The 25,587-nt window shown below is 35.5% G+C and overlaps 1 protein-coding gene across 2 annotated transcripts in view; it reads left to right on the forward strand.

The window, feature by feature from the left end:
* The first annotated feature begins 2,548 nt into the window (after nt 1-2,548).
* Nucleotides 2,549-25,587, forward strand: part of LOC118196989 (uncharacterized) — a 63,175-nt gene continuing 40,136 nt past the window's right edge. Inside the window, exons 1-4 of one of the 2 annotated variants that reach the window (XM_085821122.1) lie at nt 2,549-2,769; nt 4,146-4,227; nt 7,567-7,653; nt 7,793-7,864. In XM_085821122.1, coding sequence (XP_085677248.1) covers nt 2,756-2,769; nt 4,146-4,227; nt 7,567-7,653; nt 7,793-7,864 — 255 coding nt within the window. In that variant the 5' untranslated portion in view covers nt 2,549-2,755. The other variant, XM_085821121.1, reaches the window with a different exon arrangement.

Genomic DNA, 25,587 nt, shown 5'->3' on the forward strand with positions numbered 1-25,587 from the left:
ACTTCTGGGTGTGGTAGGTCACATTATAAGGATTAAGAATTGTATAGAAACACATGCCCGGAAATGTGAGGGGTAAGTGATTGTACAGGTAGAAGATGGAGAAAGAAACGAGAGTGAGTAATTTGAAACATTTATTGGACATGAATACAAATAGTGTCCGAAGCTTGAATGTTACAACAGATGCTCGAAGTTTGCACCATCAGACGCCAAACACGCCTGATATCGACGGACCATTTATTGCCGGATATCTTGAAGCATACCGGGGGTTTCTTTGATTGTAACAGCTGCGCAGGCGAGTCTTGCTACGAGATCCATTTCAGACACAACACGACACTTTTGATGGCTTCTCACAAAAATAAATCAAGGCGCGATAAAGTCGGTTAGCGTGGGAGCCAGGTAACTAGTCTATCACGCCCAATCCATCGATGACGGTATGATCTGTTCAAATGGCTACGAACATCCGGTCCAAAATGAGTCTACTTCTTAATGGCCCGTAGTCGGTCAAATTTTGACGCAGACCTGCAAACAAACTGTGGTATGGTTGATGTCTATTGCGAGATGCGTTCTCGATAAATGCGTGCAGAGGTTCGTCCATTACCCTCAGCTATTCCATTCACTAAGTGCATGTGTGCAAGCTCCCGATTCGTATAGCATTCCATGCTCTTCGTATGGTACCTACCGCTCGAATGAGGCAATCCTCACTTTCCACTCTTCTGTACAGCACCCTCTGGGGCGTACAATGACGTTTCTGGGCATGAGTTCCTATGCAATTCTTAATCCTTATGATGTGCCCTAGCTCCACCAGAAGTTTGTCCCAACATTTTTGGGACACCCTGTATATGCATGATGTGAGAACAAACTGAATGAAGCAAAATGAAGCATTCTAAAAATTCAAGTAATACAGCAACAGAGCGTTCCTTGTGAACAAAAATCTATTGTTTCGTTCCATTCGCATACCAGTGGATTTTTCAAGAAGAAATAGTTTATAGAGTTTGCGTGTACACTTTGGAAGAATACACTCTAAACCCTAAGTGGAAGACTAAGAGCGAATTCTCGCTGTGTCTTTAAGAACTAAATTGCAGAAGAAAGGTTTGAATAACCTTTTTATTAAATCTAAATTAAAACAGATGTACAAACTTCGTACTCACAAATCACCATCATTTGTGGCTACGTAAAGGAAAATAAGAATGCAACAAATCACTAGTAAATTAAGAATTCTAATGCCTGGCTCCTTAGCTTACCTAACGCTAAATTGACTGCACACACCAAGGCCGAGCCGAGGAATATCAGTATAAACTGAAAGGTGTCAAATACCGAACTTGAGAGCTAATTTTAATCTCGCAGCATAAACATTGGAACTAAGTCCGCCACTACTCTTTTGAACTTTTGAAACGCAGCTTAAATACTGCTTCTGAAACACGTTTAAAATTTACATCTAAGTCATACAAAAATTTACATACAAACTGAAATCAGGAGAAACGGGAAAGTTCAACTAAAAATAACTGTTTAGAATAAAGTAAAACGTTATAAGTTGTGAAAAGCATTTACGGAATAAGATATGTAAAATAAGTTGTACTTGTAATTATTCGAAAGTGGTATAAAAATGTGTTAATGATTTATTTGAGAATAAAAATAAATAGGAAGCCCTCTTTAAAAGGTACTTCTGAAACAAATTTATATAGTCTTAGCTTGTTTTTGCGTAGAAAGTGTAATTTTAATTGTAAAGATTTTTTTTAAATGTAACTGTACTTGGTGTTTTATGTTTTTCTATATCTTTCAATTTTTAATGAAAATATTTTGAATTTTTCTGGACTTTTGCCTTGCCGCGAAATGAGAACTGAATTAATTAGTAGCGCATGCGCATTAGGTAAGCGGCCCTGAATCGTCTGTGAAAGACTATTTCTTTTTTATTTGTTTAATTTCTTTTATACATCGTTCTAGATTTATTATAGTATTTCCATACAATTTGTGGTAAATTCTTCAGATAATATAATTTTTGTGCACTCTGATTTATGAAATGAGGTGTAACGCTGTTAAGTGAACCTAGCGCCGAAGTATCGCTATGGTAAATAAATATAGTGAACTTTAAAGAGTGCATTTATTCTATTGTGGATTATGCGTTATCGATGAAGTAGATTTAATTCCAAATTCGTTAACTTTTAATTCAATATGTTTAAATGAAATGCAGGAAAATTGCGTATAATTTAATATTCCTTACAAGGAAGTCATGTGTACACATCAGAGTTTTTTAAATATTAAGCTGATGAAGTGCGAAGTTTCGAATGGCTAGGAGTTACACATTATTTCTATCAGGGAGTAATGCTAAGGAACTGCAGAAGCATTAAGGCATTTTCAATTCATTTATCATTTTAGAACAGCAATAATATTTTTGATTTCATTTCGATATTTATTTTTAACTTGGGATTTGAACGAAAAATCCGTTAGCAATTGAAAACATTCTTCAAAATTATTGTTACATAGATAGCGTGATTCAGAAATTGCCATTTTGGTTTTCTTGCAGAGAAACATTCAACAAGAGATAAAAAAAAAAAAAAAAAAAAAAAAAAAAAAGAAAAAAAGAAAGAAAGAAAAGTCATTCTTTCACAACGTATCTTCCACATTCGGTACATATCTTCATTTCTGTTAGATCAAACAATAAAAAATATCGAATAGTTTTGCCAGCTGTTATTACCATGGAAACATAAGAATTCCTTATTTCTTCTAGAAAGGAGTTGTTGGAGAAAATGAAGGGATTATGGGAGCAATTAGGTCAGTTCTAGATTCTTTAAATTTGTAACTGGATTTCTTCATTTAGTTTAGTCTAAAGTAGTATGTTGTGAAGTTTCTGAATCATGAGTAACGATGATGTTAAGATTTCTGTTTGTTTTGTGAAATTAGTAGCGAAAAAATTGTAAGTAGCTTTTATTTTTAAATTTAAAATTTATTTTTTGACGTTTCTTATTTAAACAGAAATATATTTTGGTACCTTGTAATAGCACTAATTTTTAAAATTTCTCTTTCCGACTTTTATCTATTACGCTACTACACAGTGTCTTGAATTAAACATATTTGAATACTGTGTGTTGACAGCATTAAATCACATTTGATTTTAAAATTATTCACATTCTATTTGTTTTTGATGATAAGAATAAGAGGATATTTTATTTTTTATTGAAGAATAAGGTATGCTTCTACATTTTGCGATAAAAGTTTCAAGTTTTTATTCATCACAGAATACTTATGTTGTTTTTATTATGACCAAGACTTGAAATGTTTTAAGAAAGCAAACTATTTATCAGGGAGAGAAGAGCGAGAATGAGAGAACTTTCTACACTATTTTTGGAGTCAGAATTATTATTTGCATTTTTTTAGTGTTTTGTTGAATTTATTTAATTTTTAAATGGATTATTCTCGAGATATTCCCTTTCAACATATTAATAAATTAAAAAAAAGTGAATGTATGGTATTACTCTGTGATAAATTTTGTTTGTTATTAAAAAAAAGAATTTTAGCTTTACTTCTTCGATAACTTGATTGAAAGATCCCATTTCTAGCCTTAGCCTACAAAAACTGTACAATTAAAGCAGGTATAATAGTTCAATTTTCAATATATTACTTGATCTTTTACACCAGCTTAAATCTGGCTTAAATCTGGCGTAGCAGCTTACTTTATTGTTTTAGGTTTCCAGTTCTGTCTATAATTTTAATCCCTGTAACGAGTTTTCTTTTTCTTTCGGCATTTTTATGACCGAAAATGATTAAATTTTAGAAGCTTAAATTATAAACGCTAAGTGATAATAAACAAACTAGGCTAGGATAATTAACTTTTAGCTTTTATTTTTGTGATTAGCTCTAGATAATTAAACATTATATACATATATAACGTTTATTATATTATATACATAATCTTATATGTTAAGAGTTTTTAAAAATTTAATTTATCCCTTCCTTAATGTAATCATACTCCGACACGTCTATGGGTTTTTACTCGTAAAGGTTGATATTTATGCAGTTTAAGAATACATACTTTTTGAAATAAAGTTTAATTAAACGATAATCATGAAATAAATACATTTCTATTCTAATATTTAAGAATTCCAAATTAAAAACTGTTAGCATTGCAACAAAATTATTCTATACTGTAGGAAAATGTTCATAGAAGATCAGGAAATGTCTTTCAAGTTCCACCCTTGGCAAATGACGTCATTATTATCAAAAATTCGAGAAGTAAGTAAAATATTTTTGTTGCAAGAACATTTAATTGAATTAGCGTAAATGATAATTTTGTTCTTCCAGCAGATTTCAAATTGAATTTATAGCCATTTTTGTTTTTATCGCTATTGCTTTATTGTTTTAGCCTTTCCTGATATTTAAAAGCTATTGCAATTATGCTAATATTATATAGATATGTGGGTTATATGTGCATATATAATGTTAGTACCAATTTCAAACAATAAATATTATATTCTACAATTTATTATCTGGTTAATTAGGCATGCAAAATGTTATTTAAAATTAGTCTTTACGTTAGCCGTTTTCTCACATCAGCTGCAAGAGAAAATATTATTTTATTTTTAGGAAAAAAAACACACAATAGAAGCAGCAAACATTAACTTCAAAAGCTAGCTTTTACTTAAAATTTTAATTTATTTAGACTATGCGAGATAAAATAACTCGCCGAATAAAGATTATTAGAAGATACTAAGGCAGCAAGAATCAGCATAAATTTTCATAAATTTTCAGGCTTAGTTTCGAAGGTTTGAATATAGAACCTACTTCTTCAGCTGCTGAAGTGATAACGACGAAAGAGAAACCTTTGCTCACTTGATAACAATAGACCAGAAAGTTCGAGAAAGGTTTCACTAAGAAAAGAAACAAAACTACCGGCGTCATCTATTGACAAAAAATGAAAATAGCTATGAAATAATTTCCTTAAAATCTGGAGCTAAAGATGGATCGGAATTTGAATCATTGACTAAAACTGAAATAACTTTATTAATGTGAAACCCCTCAAGAAAATATAATTCACCAAAGGAAGAGGCTTTTTGAATAATTTCGGTTGCAGAAAAATTAAAATATGATTTTCACTAAGAACGTTGGGAAATGGAGGATTTACGTTGTACGGTTTACTTTATTTTTCTTATATTTATTTTAATTTGGAACAAGCCTTTCTTTTACTTTTTCGTCTCCCACCTACGTTTCCGTGCCAAAATAAGTTTTCAGAATTTCGATTTATGTTAATGAGGTAGGAACAAGTATTTAAGCTAAAGTCTAGGTCACTTCAAGAGGAACAGCGCAAGGGAGCGTGTTCTGCCTTTCGGCCACGTTGTTGCTGCGAGTCTAAGCTTAGCGTTATTTGGCCGTACTGTTACGTGCTGCTAGTATAAGCCGGTGATCTTAAATAAGGGCCAGATTTGTCAGTTAATTCTGCTCAGTTTTGGCTAGTTTATTTTAGTTAGTATTAGATTAGTTTCTTTTTTTCTATCTTGAGTTAAAACCTATGTGGAGGCTTATTGTAAGCCCGAGAAGGGGCTATCTGTTAACTTATTTTAAGTTGGAATAAAGCGTAAGTTTAACCCTTCCGTGGACTTCTTACTTACAAGAACTCAGCGAATAGTCACTACACAGTTCTTCAATATTCTAGCACTCAAGGACTTCTAACTTAGCTAAAATATTACAATGTGTTTCGTTTTTCCTAACATGTGCCTCATGCTCCTTAGTGCGAAATTTTAAGGCTTACTTAGTTTGACCAAAATATATATCAAACGACACTGGCAAGGAATTTTCTATGCATCCCAGGCGTTCATATCCGAAGTGGAGTCTTTAAGAATAGAATCGCGAATTGTACTGATAGAAGGAAAACGATACGAACGTTAATTTCCGTAAAATGGGAACAATTTTACAGCTAGCAGAAAAAGAAAGGAATGATTACAGAACTCTTATAATCTCCTAAAGCGAGAAAATACTTTTTTATCGCGCTGAGATCAGAATTTTTTAACCGCTTAGTCAATAGGTGAAAAGCCATTATCAATATAAACTGCTTTTCAATAAATTAACTCTTGATCTAGAGCAAACTTGGAATGTTCTGAAATTGGAGGAATAAAAGAAACCTAACTTTTATTTAGTCAAATGATAATAAGGTAGTGTGATGGAAGGCAAAAAGATGAGAGTTCACGGTACACAATAAGACTGAAAATGGATATATTTTGTATGACTTTCGTATGTTCCTATTGAGTAACAGGAGAAAATTTATACGGTTTCCCTTAGTTAAATAAACTAATTATTCAAATTCTTGTTATCTTTTTTGAACTCCTCAACTTCCCCTCGCATTTCCTCGCCAGGATGCAAATTTAAAGTTAAGCGAGTATTTAAACGGGCGAATTTTGGAGTTTATTCAGAGCGTGTTTTCGCTAGCCAGCGCATGTTACGAATCTGTCTTTGCTGTTACCCGGAGTTGCTGGTACGCCTTTTGGGCCGTTTAACTCTTTGAAAAACGAAGCCTTCGCTAACTTTATGCTAAACTACCGAACCGCCTGAAATGGTTTTCCCCCTATTCCTCCCCTCCCCATCAATTAACGCATGAAGAAGAGTGAAGATTTCATTTGACATCCTCTCTACTTCTAACAAACAAAGATAAGAAACCGCAAATAAATCCTTTTAGGACCAGCTGTCTGCAATAAACTGATACAGTGCATTTGGAAAACTGCATCTGCTACTGCATACCTTAGGGAAAGAGCGACATTGGAATTTCGGCCGTTTAGGGCGGTTGTGGTCGTTTGAATGAAGGGCCGTCTGGGCCGCTTTGGTTCTTCAAAGAGTTAATTATCACGTCGGAAAGGTTGTCGAGTCAGCCTAGTTGCTTTAACTTAAGGTACTGACTAGCACTTTAAGTTAATTCAAAGCACTGCTCTTTAGCTTTGAATTGATTGTATAACGATTCTTAAGTTCCACCACAAGTTATTGGTATTATTGTGAAGCACGCAATAAGTACCTTTCTGTTCATAGTTGATAATAATAAAAGGTTATTTTTACGCTTCTTCTGTAATTGTTTCCTTTAAGCCTGTGCGAGGAGTCGCCAGGCTCCTTAGTAGGATCTCGTAGAGTTTATGTGGCCAAAGAGAGTACGATCCTATAAATTGAACATTTGAAGTTTTAAAGTGAGCTGAACAGCAGGATCAAGAAATTCATTAAAGCAGAAAACAGTTAAGGTTCTATATTTAAACCTTCGAAACTAATCCTGGAAATTTAGGAAAATTAAGCTGATTTTTATTGCTTTAAGACCTAACAAATTATATGTTTATTTTTAGAATGCACTTTTATTTCAACTAGATTAAATTTCGATTCCTTTTCTCTCTTATAAATTCCTTTACTATTATTTACTTTTTTTTGTGTGAGATATTTATCACATAGTTAGAATAAAATAAAGGAAATATCCATTTTTTAAGATTAATAATAATAAACATTTTCATAGAAATCTTAAAGAATATTAAATAGTATTTAAATAAGAAGTTTTAAAAATATGACTATTTCAATTAAAACTGTTTCCAGTATTCTTTCGGCTTATAGAATATTCACAATGAACTTCCTGAAAGAGCAATCCATCACTTATGGGATACTGGCGTTGCAAACGAAATTCTGAATGTTTCGAATCAGGTATGAATAAAAATATTAATTTCTGTTGATATTTTATGCACATTTTCAATATCAATAATATTTTTCATAAAAATAATTTAATCTGAACATTTAACATATTTGTGAATAATTTAAATGAAAAGTTTATTTACTTTTATAGAATACTGAATCAGATAAAGTGCAAAAAGTAAAACATTACCTGTGCAGTTACCTGGACATACATATTTATCAGGTAAGTTACCCTGAATGTATATTTGCCAATAACTCATATGCAGTAGAATCTCTTTTAACTGGCAGTAAGAGGAACTGGTAGATTCCGAGCAACCGATTTTTTTTCCAGCATAGTTGAATATATATTTCTAGAACTTACTTGTTCATGTTTTGCAATCCCATCTGTAGAAATTGCAACATGCGAAATGCTGTTCATATTTTTTCATCTGTTAGCTACAATTAAATAAATAATTTCAAAAATAGTACAGATTATTTTAGATAAAAGCACATATACATGATTTTATATTTGAGAAAATAAAACTAAAGAACATTTTAAAAGTACCATATTTATTGTGTCATATAAAAAGTGTTCTCGCTTTTTTGGTACATTTTTGAACGAAACTTTTCTTAGTTGAAAATTAATTTTAATCAAACACATATTGATAATAATATCTAAGACCTTTGGCCATTTTTGAGGTAGCTTCATAATTCCACCGGTATAGAACTTCTGTGGTTTATCGTCGAAAAACTTGGCCAAGTGAATTGCAGCGGCGAATCGGTAGGCCAGTTTTTTACCATCAAGACAGTTTTGACCAGACCGAAACTAATGGTAGTCAGATGATGCTAAACAAAATATATGTAAGTCTCTAATAAATCAGACTGGATCAAATATAAAGTAATAAACAGAGGAGCGTTATTCCACACAACGTTTATTGACGAACACCAAAGACGAGACATCACACTTTCTTTTTACAAATAAACACTACCGTCATCTATTGGCAATCTAAGGATACATAATCCTAAACTTAACACTCCCCCCCATGCATCCGGAAACGAATGCATCAGTTTTACTGAACTTCAAGATTATAAAGTCTTTCAATTGGTCTTCTAACAACACCCTTATCCAACTGAATCTCACAAGATCTAATTCTATCATCTCTTCCGTGAAATAATTCCTTAATCCTACCTATCTTCCAGTTACAGCGTTTTACATTATCTTCTCGTACAAGTACAATATCATTCATTTTAAATATGGGAGAATTCTTTGGAGGTTTTGAAAACATGACTGATCTTAATTCTAACAAATATTCTTTATAAAACCTTTTCCAAAAATGCTCTAATATTAATTGCCTAAGCTTCCATCTTTTAATCAACTGAGATCTTGTAGATTCTAGTTTAGATTCAGGTGAAGGTAAAACAGTCAATCTAGATCCAGTTATAAAATGAGATGGTGAAAGAGGATCAGGTTCATTTGGTTCATTGTATACATACGTTATAGGTCTAGAATTTAAAACACCTTCAGCTTCAACTAAGACAGTATACAGTTCTTTCATAATATAAAGAAGCTTTACCTAAGATACGTTTTAAATAAGTTTTTACAGATCTTACCAAACGTTCCCAGAATTCGCTCCACCAAGGAGCACCTTCTACAATAAATTTCCATTCAAACCCATTTTTCCCAAGAAAATTTAGAACCTTTTCATCTTTACACAATTTATACAAATATTTTAATTCACGATCAGCAGTTTTAAAGGTTTTAGCATTATCAGAATAAATAACTCTACAAATACCCCTACGTGCAAAAAAATCTACGTAAGGCTTGAATGAAACACTCTATACTTAAATTCGATAACAATTCTAAATGGACTCCTCGAGTCACTGCACAGGTAAACAATGAAATATACACTTTTGTACCATTCTTTAAATACAAAGGGCCAGCGAAATCTATGCCACTTACCTCAAATGGTTGAGCTTTCTCCACTCGGTCAGCTAAAAGAGGAGCCGATATCTCTTGTCCAGCTTTAGCATTATATTTTTTACAAAATCTACAATCATGTAACACAGATTTTACAAAACGTCTAGCTTTTAAAATCCAAAATTTCCCTCTTACTTGCACTAAAGTTTCATTTACACCACTATGAAGTACCTTTCATGACAATTCAAACTAATTAAACGAGAAAAATAATTATTTGGTAATATTATAGGCTGAATTTCATCGACATCTAATGATGATTTTACTAATCTACTTCCAACTCTTAAACAACCTTTTTCATCCATTACTGGATTTAACCCAAACAATTTGGAATTATGAGTCAATGATTTTTTACATTTAACATCATTCAATTCTGCAAAAAAAAAAATACTCACCTTGTGATAAGATAATTCAATAACACATAGCATCACATATTTAATTTTTGGTCACAGCACCAATCACTCTATTCTGTGACTTTAAATTATTAATGACTCTAAATATATATGACGTTACTCTTAAAAGTTTACCTAAATCACTAAAGTTTTCTATTTTTAACACAGGTTGTAAAGGTTGAACACTGCTAATAACTTGAGTCACAACTCTTTCTTCAGCACTATCTACTATGTTACAATGCTCGTTCACTTTAGGCCAATTTATTTCATCTTGATGAAGGCATGGAGGTCCATGCCACCACACTTGATATACTACAAGATCACTCACTTTAACACCGCGTGTGATTTTGTCGGATGGATTATCTGAGCCAGGACAATGATGCCACATACTCGGGGATGTTTTGTCTTGAATTTCAGACGCTCGATTTTGTACAAATGTTTTCCATCGCCGTGGTGAGTTCTTTATCCAATGAAGCACAATAAAGCACAATAAGAGAATCTGTCCATAAATGAATCTTAGCTTGAGGAAAATGCACATGGACTGTAGTTATAAGTCTTGCACCTAACACTGCTGCCATAAGCTCGAGTCTTGGTAAAGATAATTTTTTCAGGGGAGCCACTCTGCTCTTGGCTATCACTAAACTTGTTCCAGAATATTTTAAGCTACGGAATTTCACGTACACTGCTGCTCCGTAAGCACTTTGAGATGAATCACAAAAACAATGTAGTTCCAGTGTTTCAGGCGTTTCATCAACATCACGAAAATACCACCAAGGTATCTGGATATTAGGTAGATCACATAGTTGCCTACACCATTTGTTCCACTTGTCTTGCAATTCTGGTGGGATAATTTCATCCCAATCATCACCTTTCAGCCATAAATCCTGAAACAGAACTTTTGCTTGAATAACATATGGAGCAAGAAACCCAACAGGATACGAGATTTTTGAAGCAGCTTTTAAAACACAACGTTTTGTTTGGTCATTTGACTGGATGAAATCAATAACGTCTTGTGCATTAAAACAGAAGATATCCTTAATTGTATCCCATTGAAGTCCAAGAACCTTAGAGGGGGTGTAAGGATCTTAAGTTTTTCTAACGTTTATTTTATTTTAAATCTTTACTATCACTTCTTATTTTCTACTTCCGGCCAGAATTATAAGCGTTAAGGTTTTTATGCAAAGTTTGTCTGGCGAACGCCAAGTATTTAAGTTGTGGCCTTTTGCCAAGCGAGAGAGAGGAAGCAGTGAGTTCGAAGCAGGCCGCTTACCTTAGAAGTTACTTAGTTGCTGTTTGCCTTCCGGCCAGAGGTTTTAATCCTCTTGATAAATTTAAACGTATTGTAGTGTTCACAGTCTCTGTACTACATACGCCTTCCTGTTAATATAAGGCCAATCTTCCACGTTTATTATTCTAAAGTTAAATTAGAGTTTAGTTTTATTTTTATACTTTTACGTTAGACCCCGAGTAGCGGGTCAGTGTATTCCGAAGTACGGAAGTTATTGTATATAGAGAAAAATAAAGGGTTTTGTATACCCTTCGTCTGTATCCTGTCTACTTACCACAATTAGTGAACATAGATTTAGTAAGCTCTCTGTTCCGAGTCAGGTCCTTGTATGTTCCCGAAGAAGGTAAGAAGGAACATTGACCCTGATAGTGGCGCCCAACGAAGAAGAATAACCATGGCCGAGTTTCAAGAAGAACCTGTGCTGCCTGCAGAAACGGCTCAGAATCCAGAAATGCCAGCTGCCGCCCTGGAAGGATTTGGTTACATCGTCCAGACCATGCGCGCTTCGATGAAACCAGAAGCAACATTTAAGGGAAACTCACCGGTAACCAGGTTTTTGGAAAAATTGGGTGACCACTTCATGCTCTACCCCGTGCACGAGTTTCAAAAAGTTACCTTAGCTACCGGCGCTTTGAGGGGCCAAGCGCTTAACTGGTTCAAATGTATAGGCAGAAGTCTCTTGGGTCAAGCAGGAAGTCCCACCTATACTTACGAAAATTTCAAGACTGCCCTACTAAAAGCCTTCCCTGTTGTAAGGGATCGTGCGAAATTAGAAACGGAACTTTTCAGTATATATCAACAAAGAATCGAAAACCTCTCGAGCTTTATTTTAAGAAAAATTCACGTTTTCAAGCTCTTGTATGGAAACCGTCCGGATCCTGAAATAATTCAAGTGATTTTGCCGAGGTTACTGCCCCAAGTGCAAGACTTTATTGAATTAAGAAATCCGACTACACTGGAAAAGTTATTTGATCTAGCAATCCAGTTTGAAAGTAGAACGGCGGACGTCGAAAGAAGACGCCAGTATCAACAGCGAAACCAATTTGGTACGCCAAGACTACAGCAAACTCAAGCACATGGCTACGGAGAAAAAGCGAATCAGTGGGCAAGTAAACCCGAGCATTCAAAAACAGCCGGCGAACGTCGACAGTTCAATAGCAACCCAGGAAAAAAGTCTCAAGGCCAGTGGAAAAAGAAGGAAAGCACGGAAAGGAAAAATAATTTAAACTAAAACGGATTTCTGCTGACGAGAGGGTGCGGAAATCCGAAGGCCACGAAAACCCCTCTTCCTACAAGTTAAATACAGTAATGGTGAAAAATTTGACTCTTCCGAAGATTGAAGTCTTGGTGAATAATATCCCAGCCACCGCACTCCTGGATACCGGCGCGCAGTGTTCCTGTGTGGCAGAAGAGTTTTTTAGGAAGTATTTTCGCAAATACCGCATATATAATGCGGATAATACGACAGTGTTAGCGGCGCAAGGAGAAAAATGTAAGTGCGTAGGTAAAGTACATTTGTATATCCGTATCAAGGACGAACAAGTAAAGGTGATGTTTTTTATAGTAAAGAATCTGCAAGCACATTTAATTTTAGGAATAGATTTTCTTTCAGAAGCACAAGCTACGCTGGATTTTAATGAAGCGTCCCTTAAGCTGACAATGAAACCAGTTCGTACAGAAAACGCTGAACCGCCGATGTTAAAACTTGACCACCTCCCTAATGACGAGCAAGGAAGAATCCGACAAGTGGTAAGTGAATTTGCTTCGTTATTTAGTGATATTCCAGGATTTACTCAGGTTACTAACCATAGTATTGACACCGGAGATGCAATGCCAGTTCGTCAAAAACCATACCGGTATGATAAGAATAAGGAAAAAATTATAGAATGGCATATTACCGATATGCTACGTAAAAAGATCATAACGCCCATCTCAAGTAGTTATGCTAGCCCGGTGGTTTTATGTAAGAAAAATAATGACTATCCTTTGACGCATCCAAAAAGATGGAGATTCGCTATTGATTACCGTAAATTAAACTCCATAACTAAATATCCGGTATATCCGTTACCGATTATAGAAGAAATTCTAAGGAACATAAAATCAACCAAATTTATGACGACTTTAGACTTAACGACTGGTTATTTTCAAATAGGGGTGAGTCCTGAGGACGTGCCTAAGACTGCTTTTATAACCAAGTCGGGCACTTATGCATTTTTGCGTATGCCGTTTGGCCTTTCAGGGGCCCCGGCAACATTTCAGCGATGCATGGACATTGTGTTAAGACCTGTTCTTGGAAAGTCCACATTTATCTATTTAGACGATATCATTATTACTAGTGATAATCTCGACCAACATATACAGGATTTAAGACAGGTGTTTTCTTTATTAAATGAGGCCGGTCTAAAAGTTAATGTCGAAAAGTGCAAATTTGCAGCCCCTGAATTAAAATATTTAGGTTACAAAATATCGCAAAAAGGGATCGAGACAGATGAATCAAAAATAATCGCTGTACAAAAGTATCCGACTCCAAACACGGCAAAGAAGCTCTCTTCTTTTCTAGGACTTTGTTCATATTATAGGTCCTTTATAAAAGATTTTGCGGCTATCGCTGAGCCATTGTTAAAATTAAAAAGGAAAAAGGCAAGATTCTCGTGGACTGCCGAAGCCAATAGTGCTTTCGAAAAATTAAAACAAGCATTAACGCAAGCCCCTGTGTTGAAATTTCCTGAAAAGGATGAAAATTTAGAAATTTCAGCGGATGCTTCGGATTATGCGGTAGGAGCGGTACTTTCGCAAAATCAGCAGCCCGTGGCATTTTTTAGCCGAACTTTAAATCAAACACAAAGAAACTATTCTGCGACCGAGAGAGAGGCACTTGCAGTTCTGTTAGCAGTGCAAAAGTTCCGAGTCTATTTTGGAAAGGCGCCGATAACAGTATATTCTGATCATGCGGCGGTAACTAGATTGTACTCAGGGAAAAATTTATCCCCAAGGTTAATAAGATGGGCACTCAAGCTGCAAGAATATAATCTGGTAATCAAGCATACCCCCGGAAAGGAAAATATCGTAGCAGATGCCCTATCACGAATTAAATTAGACGAACAGGGTAATACCGTAAAAGTTGCAATGCTGACAGCGTGTACAATAAATTCCCGAGAAACTGTAATAACCGAACTGGGTAAGGATCCTGAGTTTGGAAGCATTTATGAGTATTTGAAGGATCCTGAAAATTTTAGTCACCAAGATATTGTGGCGATAAGAAATAGGGCGGCCCATTACGAACTAATAGATGGTCTATTATTCTATACAAAAACTGCGAATTCCAACAACGAATTTCGACCTGTTATCCCAGCTAGTCTTAGATTAAATATCCTGCAGGAGCTCCATGACAGCCCTTTAGCTTCTCATGCTGGTGTTCGAAAAACTATCCAACGCGTACGCGAGGCAGTCTACTTTCCTGAACTGCAAAAGTTAACAAGGGCGTATGTCCAGTCCTGCCCAACATGTCAAGCAGTTAATTATATTAATTTCCGCCCGGCCGGGTTTCTAAATAGTATTAAATCCGAATTTCCAAATTAAATAATTGGCATCGATTTATTGGGCCCTTTCCCAAAAAGTCAGTTAAATAAAAGTCGCTATCTCCTTGTTATGGTTGATCATTTTAGTAAATGGACCGAAATTGTTCCCTTAAAACGAGCCTTCGCGAAATTAGTTACTGATTCTATTTTAAATAAATATATTTTAAAATACGGGGCGCCCCTAAAAGTTATATCGGATAATGGTCCTCAATTTGTAAGTAATATATTTGAAGACATGTGCCAAAAACTGGGCATACGTCATTTAAAAATGGTCCCGTATCGGCCGCAATCAAATATAGCGGAACGGGTCAATAGAAATATAGTGAAAATTATCCGTAGATATGTTAAAAATTTTCATAAAAGCTGGGATAACTATGTCAATGAATTTGCTTTCGCCCTTAGGACCGCGAAACATGATACAACGGGCAAAACTCCTGCTGAGTTATTTCTAGGCAGAAAGATTATAACACCGTTAGATAAATTATTTTATGTGCAACAAAGAGCCCCAGAATTTAAAATGGGTGATATTGAAAAACTAATAAAAGAAGCAAAAAAGAATACGGAAGTAGCACAAAGAAAACAGAAGCTCTATTATGATTTGAAACGACGGGGAGTAACTTATAAAGTAGGGGATGAAGTTTTAAAAATTAAGCATTCACTTTCTTCAGCACCAGAAGATAAAACTGCCAAATTTTTTCCACGATTTTAAGGACCATATGTTATAGAAAAAATAACTCACGCTGTAGTAGTGTTAAAAGCCAGAAATGGTGAAACCTGTTCCGCAAACATTGATCAAATCAAGCCCTACTTCGATCATAATAAAATGCAAATATTTTCAGATCTTTTGCAGGATCCGGCACGGCAGACACCGCAGGCACAAGCTCCAGAGGTGGAAAAACGACAGGTACAAGGGCAAGCCAATAAGAGGCAGGAGCAAGTGAAAAGAAAATTTCCCCGCGGAAAAATTGAAGGTAGCAAGAAAAAGAAGCCGTTCCACCGTCCAGAAAAGAGAGTTCACGAACACCCCCAGAATGAAGAAGGGAGAAGGACGACGTATGTGAAGAGAACCAGGAGAAATGACGGCAACTATAACCCGGCTCTAAAACGGAAGATCGACTCATCCGACAGGACTCTCCGCAGTAAATGTAGCCGAACTGCGGAAGGGCCATCAGCGGCGGAGGAAAAGTTACAAGGAAAATTTGAACGGCCAACAACGAGGTCCAAGCAGGGACACGACAGAAGTTTCCCGGTTCCGCCAAGACCAGCTGCCATCAAACGGCCAAGACCACAAGCAGAGGAGAAAAAGAAGGTATTCAAGGGTGACCGAACTGGTGAAAAAAGGAAGCTTCCAGAGGAAAGCACTGAAGGGCGAGCCCGTACAAGAAGGAGGATAAATCACACAACTATCTGCAATACCTTTAAAGACTGGGCCCAGAAAAGGATGTCCGAATATCACAAAGATAAGTAAAATTTTATGTTACTTTGCAAACTTAAGTTAATCTTTCATTCTTACTGCAAGTGGCAGATTTCAAGAAGTTTTACCTCATGCGAGGTCTACCTTTATCGCCAAAAGGGCGAGAAATGAGTTGTTACCGATTTTCGTATTATGTTTTTAAATTACTCGCGCGTAAAACTAAAGTTGATGTATAATAGCGTTGTGTAAAGACTTAAATATTGAAAAAAAAGTTATTGTGTAAATTTTATTTAAAACATTCTAGCAAGAGAGAAGTTTTAGTCTGAAAGACTTTTTGAAATGTAGTATTTCAAAGTAGAAAGAATTGGCACTTGCTTTGAAAAGAATAGAAGTTAACAATGTACTACTAATGTATGTTTTCAAATGTGTAAAATTAACGGCATGTTGATATGTTCTTATATACAATGTGAACTGTTATTTTAAATGTTAAGAAATACCGTGATATGGTAAAAGTGAATGTTAAAATTTTTTTTATTCGTGTGACTGTAAAAAGACTAAAGCATGGCGAATATGTGTTAAAGGTTGAATGATGTAGTTAGGCTCTCTGACGATACACTTTAGAGTTAGACACTTTCAGAATAGTACCTCAGGGTTTAGAGTTGAAATTAGGGTGTGTTAAGAGGTCTTGTTATGTTGAATTTTAACACGTTAGTGTTTTGATTGTTGGAGGAAGTGTGGAACACGTAGACAGAAACACATTCGTGTTTGGTGTTCTTTTACAACACATGTCAGAGAGCACGGGGAGAGATAATTAAAATAGTCATGAATGAAATAAGAATGTTAAGAGAAGTATAATTGTATATGTTACTTGCCATTTCATTGTGTAACATTTCATTAAACTAGTTTTCCTTCCAGATCTCTGGAAGGAACCAGAATTGAATAAAAGCTCCTGTTTAGATGCAGTACAGATGAAAAAAAATTGTTGTATATCCTGGGAGCTGCTATTGTAAAAAAAAAACAAATTTCTTTCTTTTAAATTTCTAGTTTCTAGAGAAGTATGTTTGTAAAAGATTGGCCTCGCGTTAGATTCTAGAGCTAAAAGTTTTCAACATGGTCGTTTTAGACCTCAGTTTCAAACTAATTAACTCTGGCGGGAAGTATGTAAGGATCTTAAGTTTTACTAACGTTTATTTTATTTTAAATCTTTACTATCATTTCTTATTTTCTACTTCCTGCCAGAATTATAAGCGTTAAGGTTTTTATGCAAAGTTTGTCTGGCGAACGCCAAGTATTTAAGTTGTGGCCTTTTGCCAAGCGAGAGAGAGGAAGCAGTGAGTTCGAAGCAGGCCGCTTACCTTAGAAGTTACTTAGTTGCTGTTTGCCTTCCAGGCCAGAGGTTTTAATCCTCTTGATAAATTTAAACGTATTGTAGTGTTCACAGTCTCTGTACTACATACGCCTTCCTGTTAATATAAGGCCAATCTTCCACGTTTATTATTCTAAAGTTAAATTAGAGTTTAGTTTTATTTTTATACTTTTACGTTAGACCCCGAGTAGCGGGTCAGTGTATTCCGAAGTACGGAAGTTATTGTATATAGAGAAAAATAAAGGGTTTTGTATACCCTTCGTCTGTATCCTGTCTACTTACCACAATTAGTGAACATAGCTTTAGTAAGCTCTCTGTTCCGAGTCAGGTCCTTGTATGTTCCCGAAGAAGGTAAGAAGGAACATTGACCCTGATAGGGAAATCACAGTCAGGCAATTTAAAGCTAACGAAGTTGTCACTTGATTTATGCTAGTTTTTTATAGTATCCGAATTAGAATTCCATTTGGTCAAAGTCATTGATGCCTTTTTCATTATATCATTGGCTTCATGATATATCTGTATAGCTTCCTCCTCCGTATCTGATCCACAAATAAAATCGTCAACATACATGAAGTTTTCTAACATTTCTACAGTTCTGGGTTTGTCTTCAAATTTCTTTATATGATGCTTAATGCAAGCGCTCAGCAAAAATGGACTTGATTTTGCTCCAAAAATTACACGACACATCCGATAAACTTGAATTCTCGGATTGCTCAAACTTGAATTCTCATCAATCCACAAAAATCGCATTGAATCCCGATCTTCAGGTGCAACAGAAATTTGCAAAAACGCCTTCTCAGTATCTGACGTAAATGCAATTCGATGAAGTCGAAAATTTATTAAAACTTTCAAAAGTTCAGGAAGAAGATTTGGTCCTTGTAGTAAATTATCATTAGAGATTCATGATTTTTTTCCTTTGAAAAAGCATCATAAACAATGCGAAGTTTTGTAGAATCATGATCTTCACGGATGACAGCACGGTGAGGTATGTAGTAAGTTCGTCTCCCAGATGGAGTACCAAGATCGACCTTTTCTATGATTTCTTCCTTAAACTGATAGTCAATCACTTCTTTATATTGAGCATAAAAGTTCAAGTTTGATTTAAATTGTTCGATCAGATTTAAATATCGTCTTTGAGCATTTTTAAAATTGTCTCTTTGAGCATTTTTAAAATTGTCTCAAGTCACATTCTGATCTTTCCATGGAAGTCTAACTTCGTATCTTTCACCCTTTCGTGTAATCGAGTTGTTAAATATTTGGAAGGCCATTTCATTTTGTTATTCGTCAGAAATATTTTTAATTCCTATAGATTCAATATCCCAAAACGATTCGACGCTTTTTAGAAGCTTCTCTTCTACACTTACGTTCAAACACGCATCATGGATTTCAAAGTCTGATGAAGAAAATTTGCCTTGTATACACTACCCAAACAAGGTTTTCCTCGTTACGGCATTTCTGTTTATCCTTTTTATTTCTTCGCTTGTTATTTTCCACATACTGTTCGCGCCGATTAAAACAGAAATATGACTCAATCCATCGGCGCCGCCACAGTCTGTCAAAGTGATGCCGAATGCTTGGAGGTTGGATTTGATTTCTACATCTGGTACTCGTATATCGGCATTTGTTATGACTGGTACTTCAATGACTTCGAGATTTATGGATTTTTCAGGGTCATCAATATTTCGGAGCGTAAGTTCAACTTTCTTTCGACGCCAGTGTTTCGCGTTCTTCTTACCGAAAGTATGCAGATATAAAACAATTTCTCCTTTCACTGGTAATTGTAATTTGCTTGATAAATCTTCTCGAATTGCAGAGATTTGGCTACCGCCGTCAAGAAGACATGTCACAACAAAATTCTTATTTCTGCCTTCAACCACAGCATACACCGTTTGAAGCATAATATTAGATCCAGTTTTGGCAGAAGAATTTTGAACAATTTCCGCCGATCTTTCGATTTCCTTATTTTTTACACTGGAGACAGCTGATGCGGGATTTACACACACACTTTCATGATGTTTACCGCGGCACTTTTTGCAGGAAAACTGTTTGTTCTTACAGTTGATAGCTAAATGTTTACATCCAAAACACAGAAAACATTTTCCTGTACGTGTCAAAATGTTGCGTTTCTCTTCAGAGTTCACCTCAGTACATTTAGTATATTTCGTATGGTCTTCTTTATCACAAAATATGCATTTGTATCCAATTGTTGATAAAGCTGAAGCAGTCGGAACTTTCGGTTTATAATTCGGATAAACTTTCGTGCGTTGTTCATTTTGACGAATGTATGGTTTCTGATTCGTTTTCGCAGAGTTCATTAAACTTGCAGCTTCTCGACAGTTAACTTCCTTTTTTAAGAATTCTATAAGTTCTTTTATATCAAATCCTGCTTCCATTTATCGACTTCGATTAAATTCCAAATTTAATTCCTCTGGAAATTTCTGCAAAATGATAGGACAGAGAATATTTCCATAACTTCCAGAAGTAACGTTTAACGATTCTAAACTTCGAATGTTGACTTCGCATTCATCGTACAGCTTTAATCGTACGCAGTGCTTTAACATTTGAAATGTTCCCCACTGGTTCAAGAGATAATAATTTATTCATATGCGAAGTGATAACAACATCTTGTCTTCCAAAACGTTCTTTCAATATTTCTATTGCGGAATCATAATTCTGGTCACTTAAAGCGAAACCGGAAATGGCAGCTAAAGCATTACCGCCAAGTAAGGATTTTAGGTACGCAAATTTTTTAGTTTTTCTCAATCCACTATGATTATGAATTGTATTTTCGAACTGGTTCCAAAAGTCCAACCATTTACACGAATCTCCGTAATACGCTCCGATTTGCAGACGTGGTAACTTCACTGCTTTCGTTTCGACTGGAAGTGCAACATTAGCCGTTTCATTCTGATGAACTGTCCTAGAAGATACCGAATTCTTTTTCAAAAATCGTTGCATCCTTCCTCTCCATATAAGAGTTTTATCCTGGTATTCTTGACTTAAGGTAACTTCATTTTCAATCTCCTCCGAAGTTACTTTTGTTTCGATTTCTGAATCTAAACTTTTCAGTTCATTGATTTTCTCAATCAGCTGTTCATATAAATCCTCGATTATCTCAATTTTCTCATTTAGCGGAATATTAATTGCTAAATTCGTTTCGACTTTGGTTATCAGTTTCGTAGTTAATTGTCTAACAACCGATCGTTTCTTTTTCAAATGTTCAAGAACGCCCTCCATTTTCGAAATACTCAGTCTGTCGATTTTCCGGTTCGTAATAATTTCGGTTTTCAGGCACCATAAACAAAACATATGTAAGTCTCTAATAAATCAGACTGGATCAAATATAAATTAATAAACAGAGGAGAGTTATTCCACACAACGTTTATTGACGAACACCAAAGACGAACTGGTACATATACATAATTATGACATCACAGTTTCTGTTTACAAACAAACACTACCGCCATCTATTGGCAATCTAAGGATACATAATCCTAAACTTAACAGATGCAAAGTCCGGGACATACGGTGGGTGCATCAAAACTTTCCAACCAAGTTCCATCAATTTGTTCCGAGTCATCAAAAATGGGCGTAGCCGTGCATTTTCCTGATGGAACACAACTCCCTATCTGTTGGCCAAGTCTGGTCGCTCTTTCTAAACTGCTTCGTTCAAACGGTCGACATGTGTATAGTACAGGGCCGTATTGATGGTTTCGACAGGTTGCAGCAGCTCATAATGGACTATTCCCTTCCAATCTCGACATCGAAATTTTAGGAATGAATGAAGCAAACCACTGCTGGGTCCTTCGTTCACTCAGAGCATTCTCACCGTATATTTCACAAATCTTTCGGGCATGTTTGTTTCACCATTTTTATGGTAATAATTCATCACACGCCGTAACTATCTTCACAAACAATGGAAGCTGAATGTCACCTTTTAAGCACATGTTCGTTTGAGACAATCGGGTGAGTGCTGTCGGATCTATAGGCATAAATACCATCTAGTGGCAAGAAAAGCTCGGAGACTTTTTATATGACCCAATATTATCACAAAAAAGTTACGAATTCCTTAATATGATGGCAAATAACTTCGAATGTCCGTCTGCTTAAACGATTGTTGCCGTAGTTTTAAAAAGTCATTGTTTATACTATGATGGTCATAACATCATGTGATGATATAAAAGAAAAGTTCTAGGCAAATCTTAATAAAGTTTGCAATCCTTCGTTAGCTTCCTTCCAATAACTTTATTACTCTGCGTGCCGTCTTCATCTTCACTTCCTCTTTTCCTTTTCATCTATCTTTCTCCTTTCCCTGTACATTCATATTATTTCATCGTTATTTTGAGAATCATAGGAATAGAATTCACCAAAAATCTGTACCACTTTTTGACTAATACTAACCTTCTCTGAATATATAACTAAATTCAAGATATCAGCCACGAACGCCAGATATGTTCCCTCGACTCGTCATCTACGAACATAGTCATAGGCCACAATTGCGCCAACAGCGAAGTAAAGTTCTTGACAACTTTCCAAACAAGAGACGAAGCAAATCTGGCGACTTTCATTGGGAATTATTTCTGAAAATTGTAGACACTATCTTGAAAGTTTACATCGAAATATAAAAGAGATTCGTAGTTCAACTTCGTATTCTGGACAATTCCTTTGTTCTTTGGTTGGATAAGGCTTGTCACATTGGGCAGCAGAAATTTAATACAAAGGATTTTCACATTTAAGTCTTCGGACTATTTTCTCATTACATGTTTTTTTTTAATCTCTTGAATTTCGAATTTAAATTTAGCCCTTTAATAGTGCGTAATATCAATATTAGTTGTTAACTGGATGCCGTTTAACCTTTTGCGGCACAGTGTGTCCGGTCTGGACACACCTAAAAATTTCCTTCTGTATGTACAGAAAAATTGAATGAAAAAGGATTTATAGGTTACTATAGGTTACTCTGAACCTTCTTTATTTATAATAGATGGAAGCTAAACACAAAACAGTCCATATATTTTAGCCATGTTTAGTTTTTTAAGACCCTTATTTTTCAAATAAATCTTCCAGATTTTTTTTAGGGTATGAAAGGAACTGTTTGAAAAGAAATTTCTATGTTACGTTTTTGGCTGTATGCTAATCTCCTTATTCTATATTAATTTTAAATTTTTAGCTTGAAATCTTGCCTAAAATCAAACGGCGAACCCTAGGTGTGCCCAGACCGGGCTCGCCGAAAATCTAGGACAACTGAGAGTCTATATTTTTTGTTTCTCCGCATCTCATTGGTCAGTTCATTGACAACAATGCTCGTTTCAGCACTCTTTTCGAAGCTCTATTCAATCAGTGAGCTCACAGAATTAAACGATATGTGTTATCTTCACAAAATTTCACTTGTGTACTCCTCTAGGCCTAATTAGACTGCCTACATCCTTTTTCTTTTTTTTAATCAAAACTCCAACTTTAAAAGGCAGCGTGCCGGAAAGGGTTAAGAGAGATTTTACGGTAAAACATTACTGTTACTAATTTTAAAATTAGCAGAAGCAATAGATCAAAATTTACTTCTCTGCATAAATAACGACAGTAAGACTTAACAAAGGTCATCTGGATCAAATAATTGAAAGCTGATTATACAATAACACATGGAAAATTTGCAAATCATCTTGGATATTAATACTATGAAATACCTCACGAGGATCATTACTCAAAGATGACGATCTAAGAAAATAATCTTTATTTCCAAGGATATAATTACCTAAGGATAAATTAACGTTATTCATAATCATACTCTATAAGCTACTGTTTTTCATTTAACGGTCAGAAATCCTGCGACATTTAAGATTTATGTTTATATGACAGTTTACTTCATGTTAATTTCTTTCGTATATGCCCTGTGCTATCAAGTTCCTTGTTGAGACTAGAGAGTTCTGCAAATTTTACAGCAAACGGGAGATTCTGCGGCAATTCTACGGCAAGTTAAAAGTAGGAAATAATTTTAGTCGGAAGCTCAGTGGAATTCCTTCCAACGTACTGCAGTTTTGTTGGAGGACGCCGCTCGATAGAAATTTAAAGCTGCCGAAGGTTGGTCAAATTTTTTAAGCGTTGGATAGTGAGCTTCATTCCTTCGGGCCCAAAAGATGCTGTAAATCTAAACAGGTTATTGTTGTTATAATCATGTCGTGCCTTTAATTTAACAAGTACCGGTAGAAGTGGGCGGAGCATAAGAAATTCACCATTGGTCGTCAGGTATAGACCCGCAGCACTAGCTATGCAGTTCTGCCACAATTTTGAGAACGAACACTTCTCAAAATGCATTAAAAATCAGCAGTGCCTTTCCCAAGGTTCGAAATCCGGACATCCCGAGGTACCAGCCAGACATTCTTGCAGTTACACCTCGAAGGCATGTCCCTGAAGTTAGAGGAGGATGCTTTCAGTTACACCGCGAAGGTATGGCCCGATAAAAAAGGAGAAAATGCTTTCATTCTTAGCCCCTTAATATATGATTGCGGAAGTGGAGACCCAGTCGCTAAATCCAGTTCGTGACGCATTATCGTCCACTGCATTTTAGATTCGGCGCCACTGCAGAATCATTAGGAAGCATGAAAATAAAATGCTCTCTCTGAGATTCGAACTCCGGACCTCTCAACTGTCAGCCGAACGTGCTTCAAATTACAACATTAAGGCACGCGATAAGCAAGGAGGAACACCCTTATAACTTATGCTTATCATGGTTATGCTTTCATCTTTTAGTTCACTGCTGCAGGAGATAGAAAACATAATTTTCCCATTTAAAAAGAATTTTAACACAACTGACCACCAGTATTTTAGTAAACAAAAAAATTGGGATCAATCTACTGTAAATGCGGAAACATTATATAAGAGTGTAGTTATTTTTGCGTTCTAGTGCTGCCGAATAACTGTAACTGTACCTGAAATGGATAGTTTTCAGGATTGCATAATGCGTCAGAATACAATGTGAAAACGACAGGATTTGACCCAAATTTTGAAAAATATGGGAAGGCAGCGCACCAGAAAATAAGCTAGTGTATCGGGCATTTTGTATAGTCAAAAAAATGATAATGATCTTATCTTTATGACTTGATGCTATAGATCAGTGCTCCGCAACCTTTTCTCACCTGCGACGCACAAAAAATCTTTCTGGAATTTCGTGGCACACCAAAGAGTTCGGAGTTATCAAGGAAGTGCCGAAAAAATTCAAATGCTGACACACTTACAATCACACACACAACCACACAACAGTGAAATATATAAAAACATTTAAAATAGACATTATTAAGGAAAAAAAATTGTCATTGTGTATTAAATACATGATAAAAAATTGCAAAATGTCAAATACATGTATTTGATTGCGGCACACCTATATCCTACTCATGGCACACCAGTGTGCCGCGGCACACCGGTTGCGGAGCACTGCTATAGATGTTTCGACAATCTTCTTTTCGATGCCATTTTCTTTTTTCCCCCCTTCCTCTGAAATTATTTCATACTTTTTATTCCTGGTGGAATACTTTATGTTTCTCTATGCTGCTTTTTAACAGAAATTTTAAGTATGTAGCAATTAAACCTTTACCGGTTGTAGGGTTTATATTTATTTTAACTAACATTTATTTTAAGTTTAAACTATCTTTCCTGTCAAGCCTTACTTTCCCCTGGAACTGCCAATGCCAGAGTATGTAAATTTTAGTAGAACGCGCAAGGATTCAAATTATCAGCGGAAGTTTCTGAGTTAAATAGAAAGGAAACGAGTTCGAGGTGTGCTGTTCTTACTTCACGAGCGCGGAGGTAGTTAGCCAGAAATTGAAGAACCCCGCGTTTCGGCCTGTGTGCTTGCCTCGGAGAATTGTTAGTCGTTCAACTTGATATTCAAAGTTTGCTGAATTAGCAGCGGTATTGTAAAACGCGGTGAGGTTAGTTACGTTTAGAGAGCCTCGTAGTTAGAGTC

The sequence above is a fragment of the Stegodyphus dumicola genome, chromosome 7 (assembly GCF_044657685.1).
Source record: "Stegodyphus dumicola isolate Sdum_Otavi_A_Nest chromosome 7, ASM4465768v1".
Classification (NCBI taxonomy): domain Eukaryota; kingdom Metazoa; phylum Arthropoda; class Arachnida; order Araneae; family Eresidae; genus Stegodyphus; species Stegodyphus dumicola.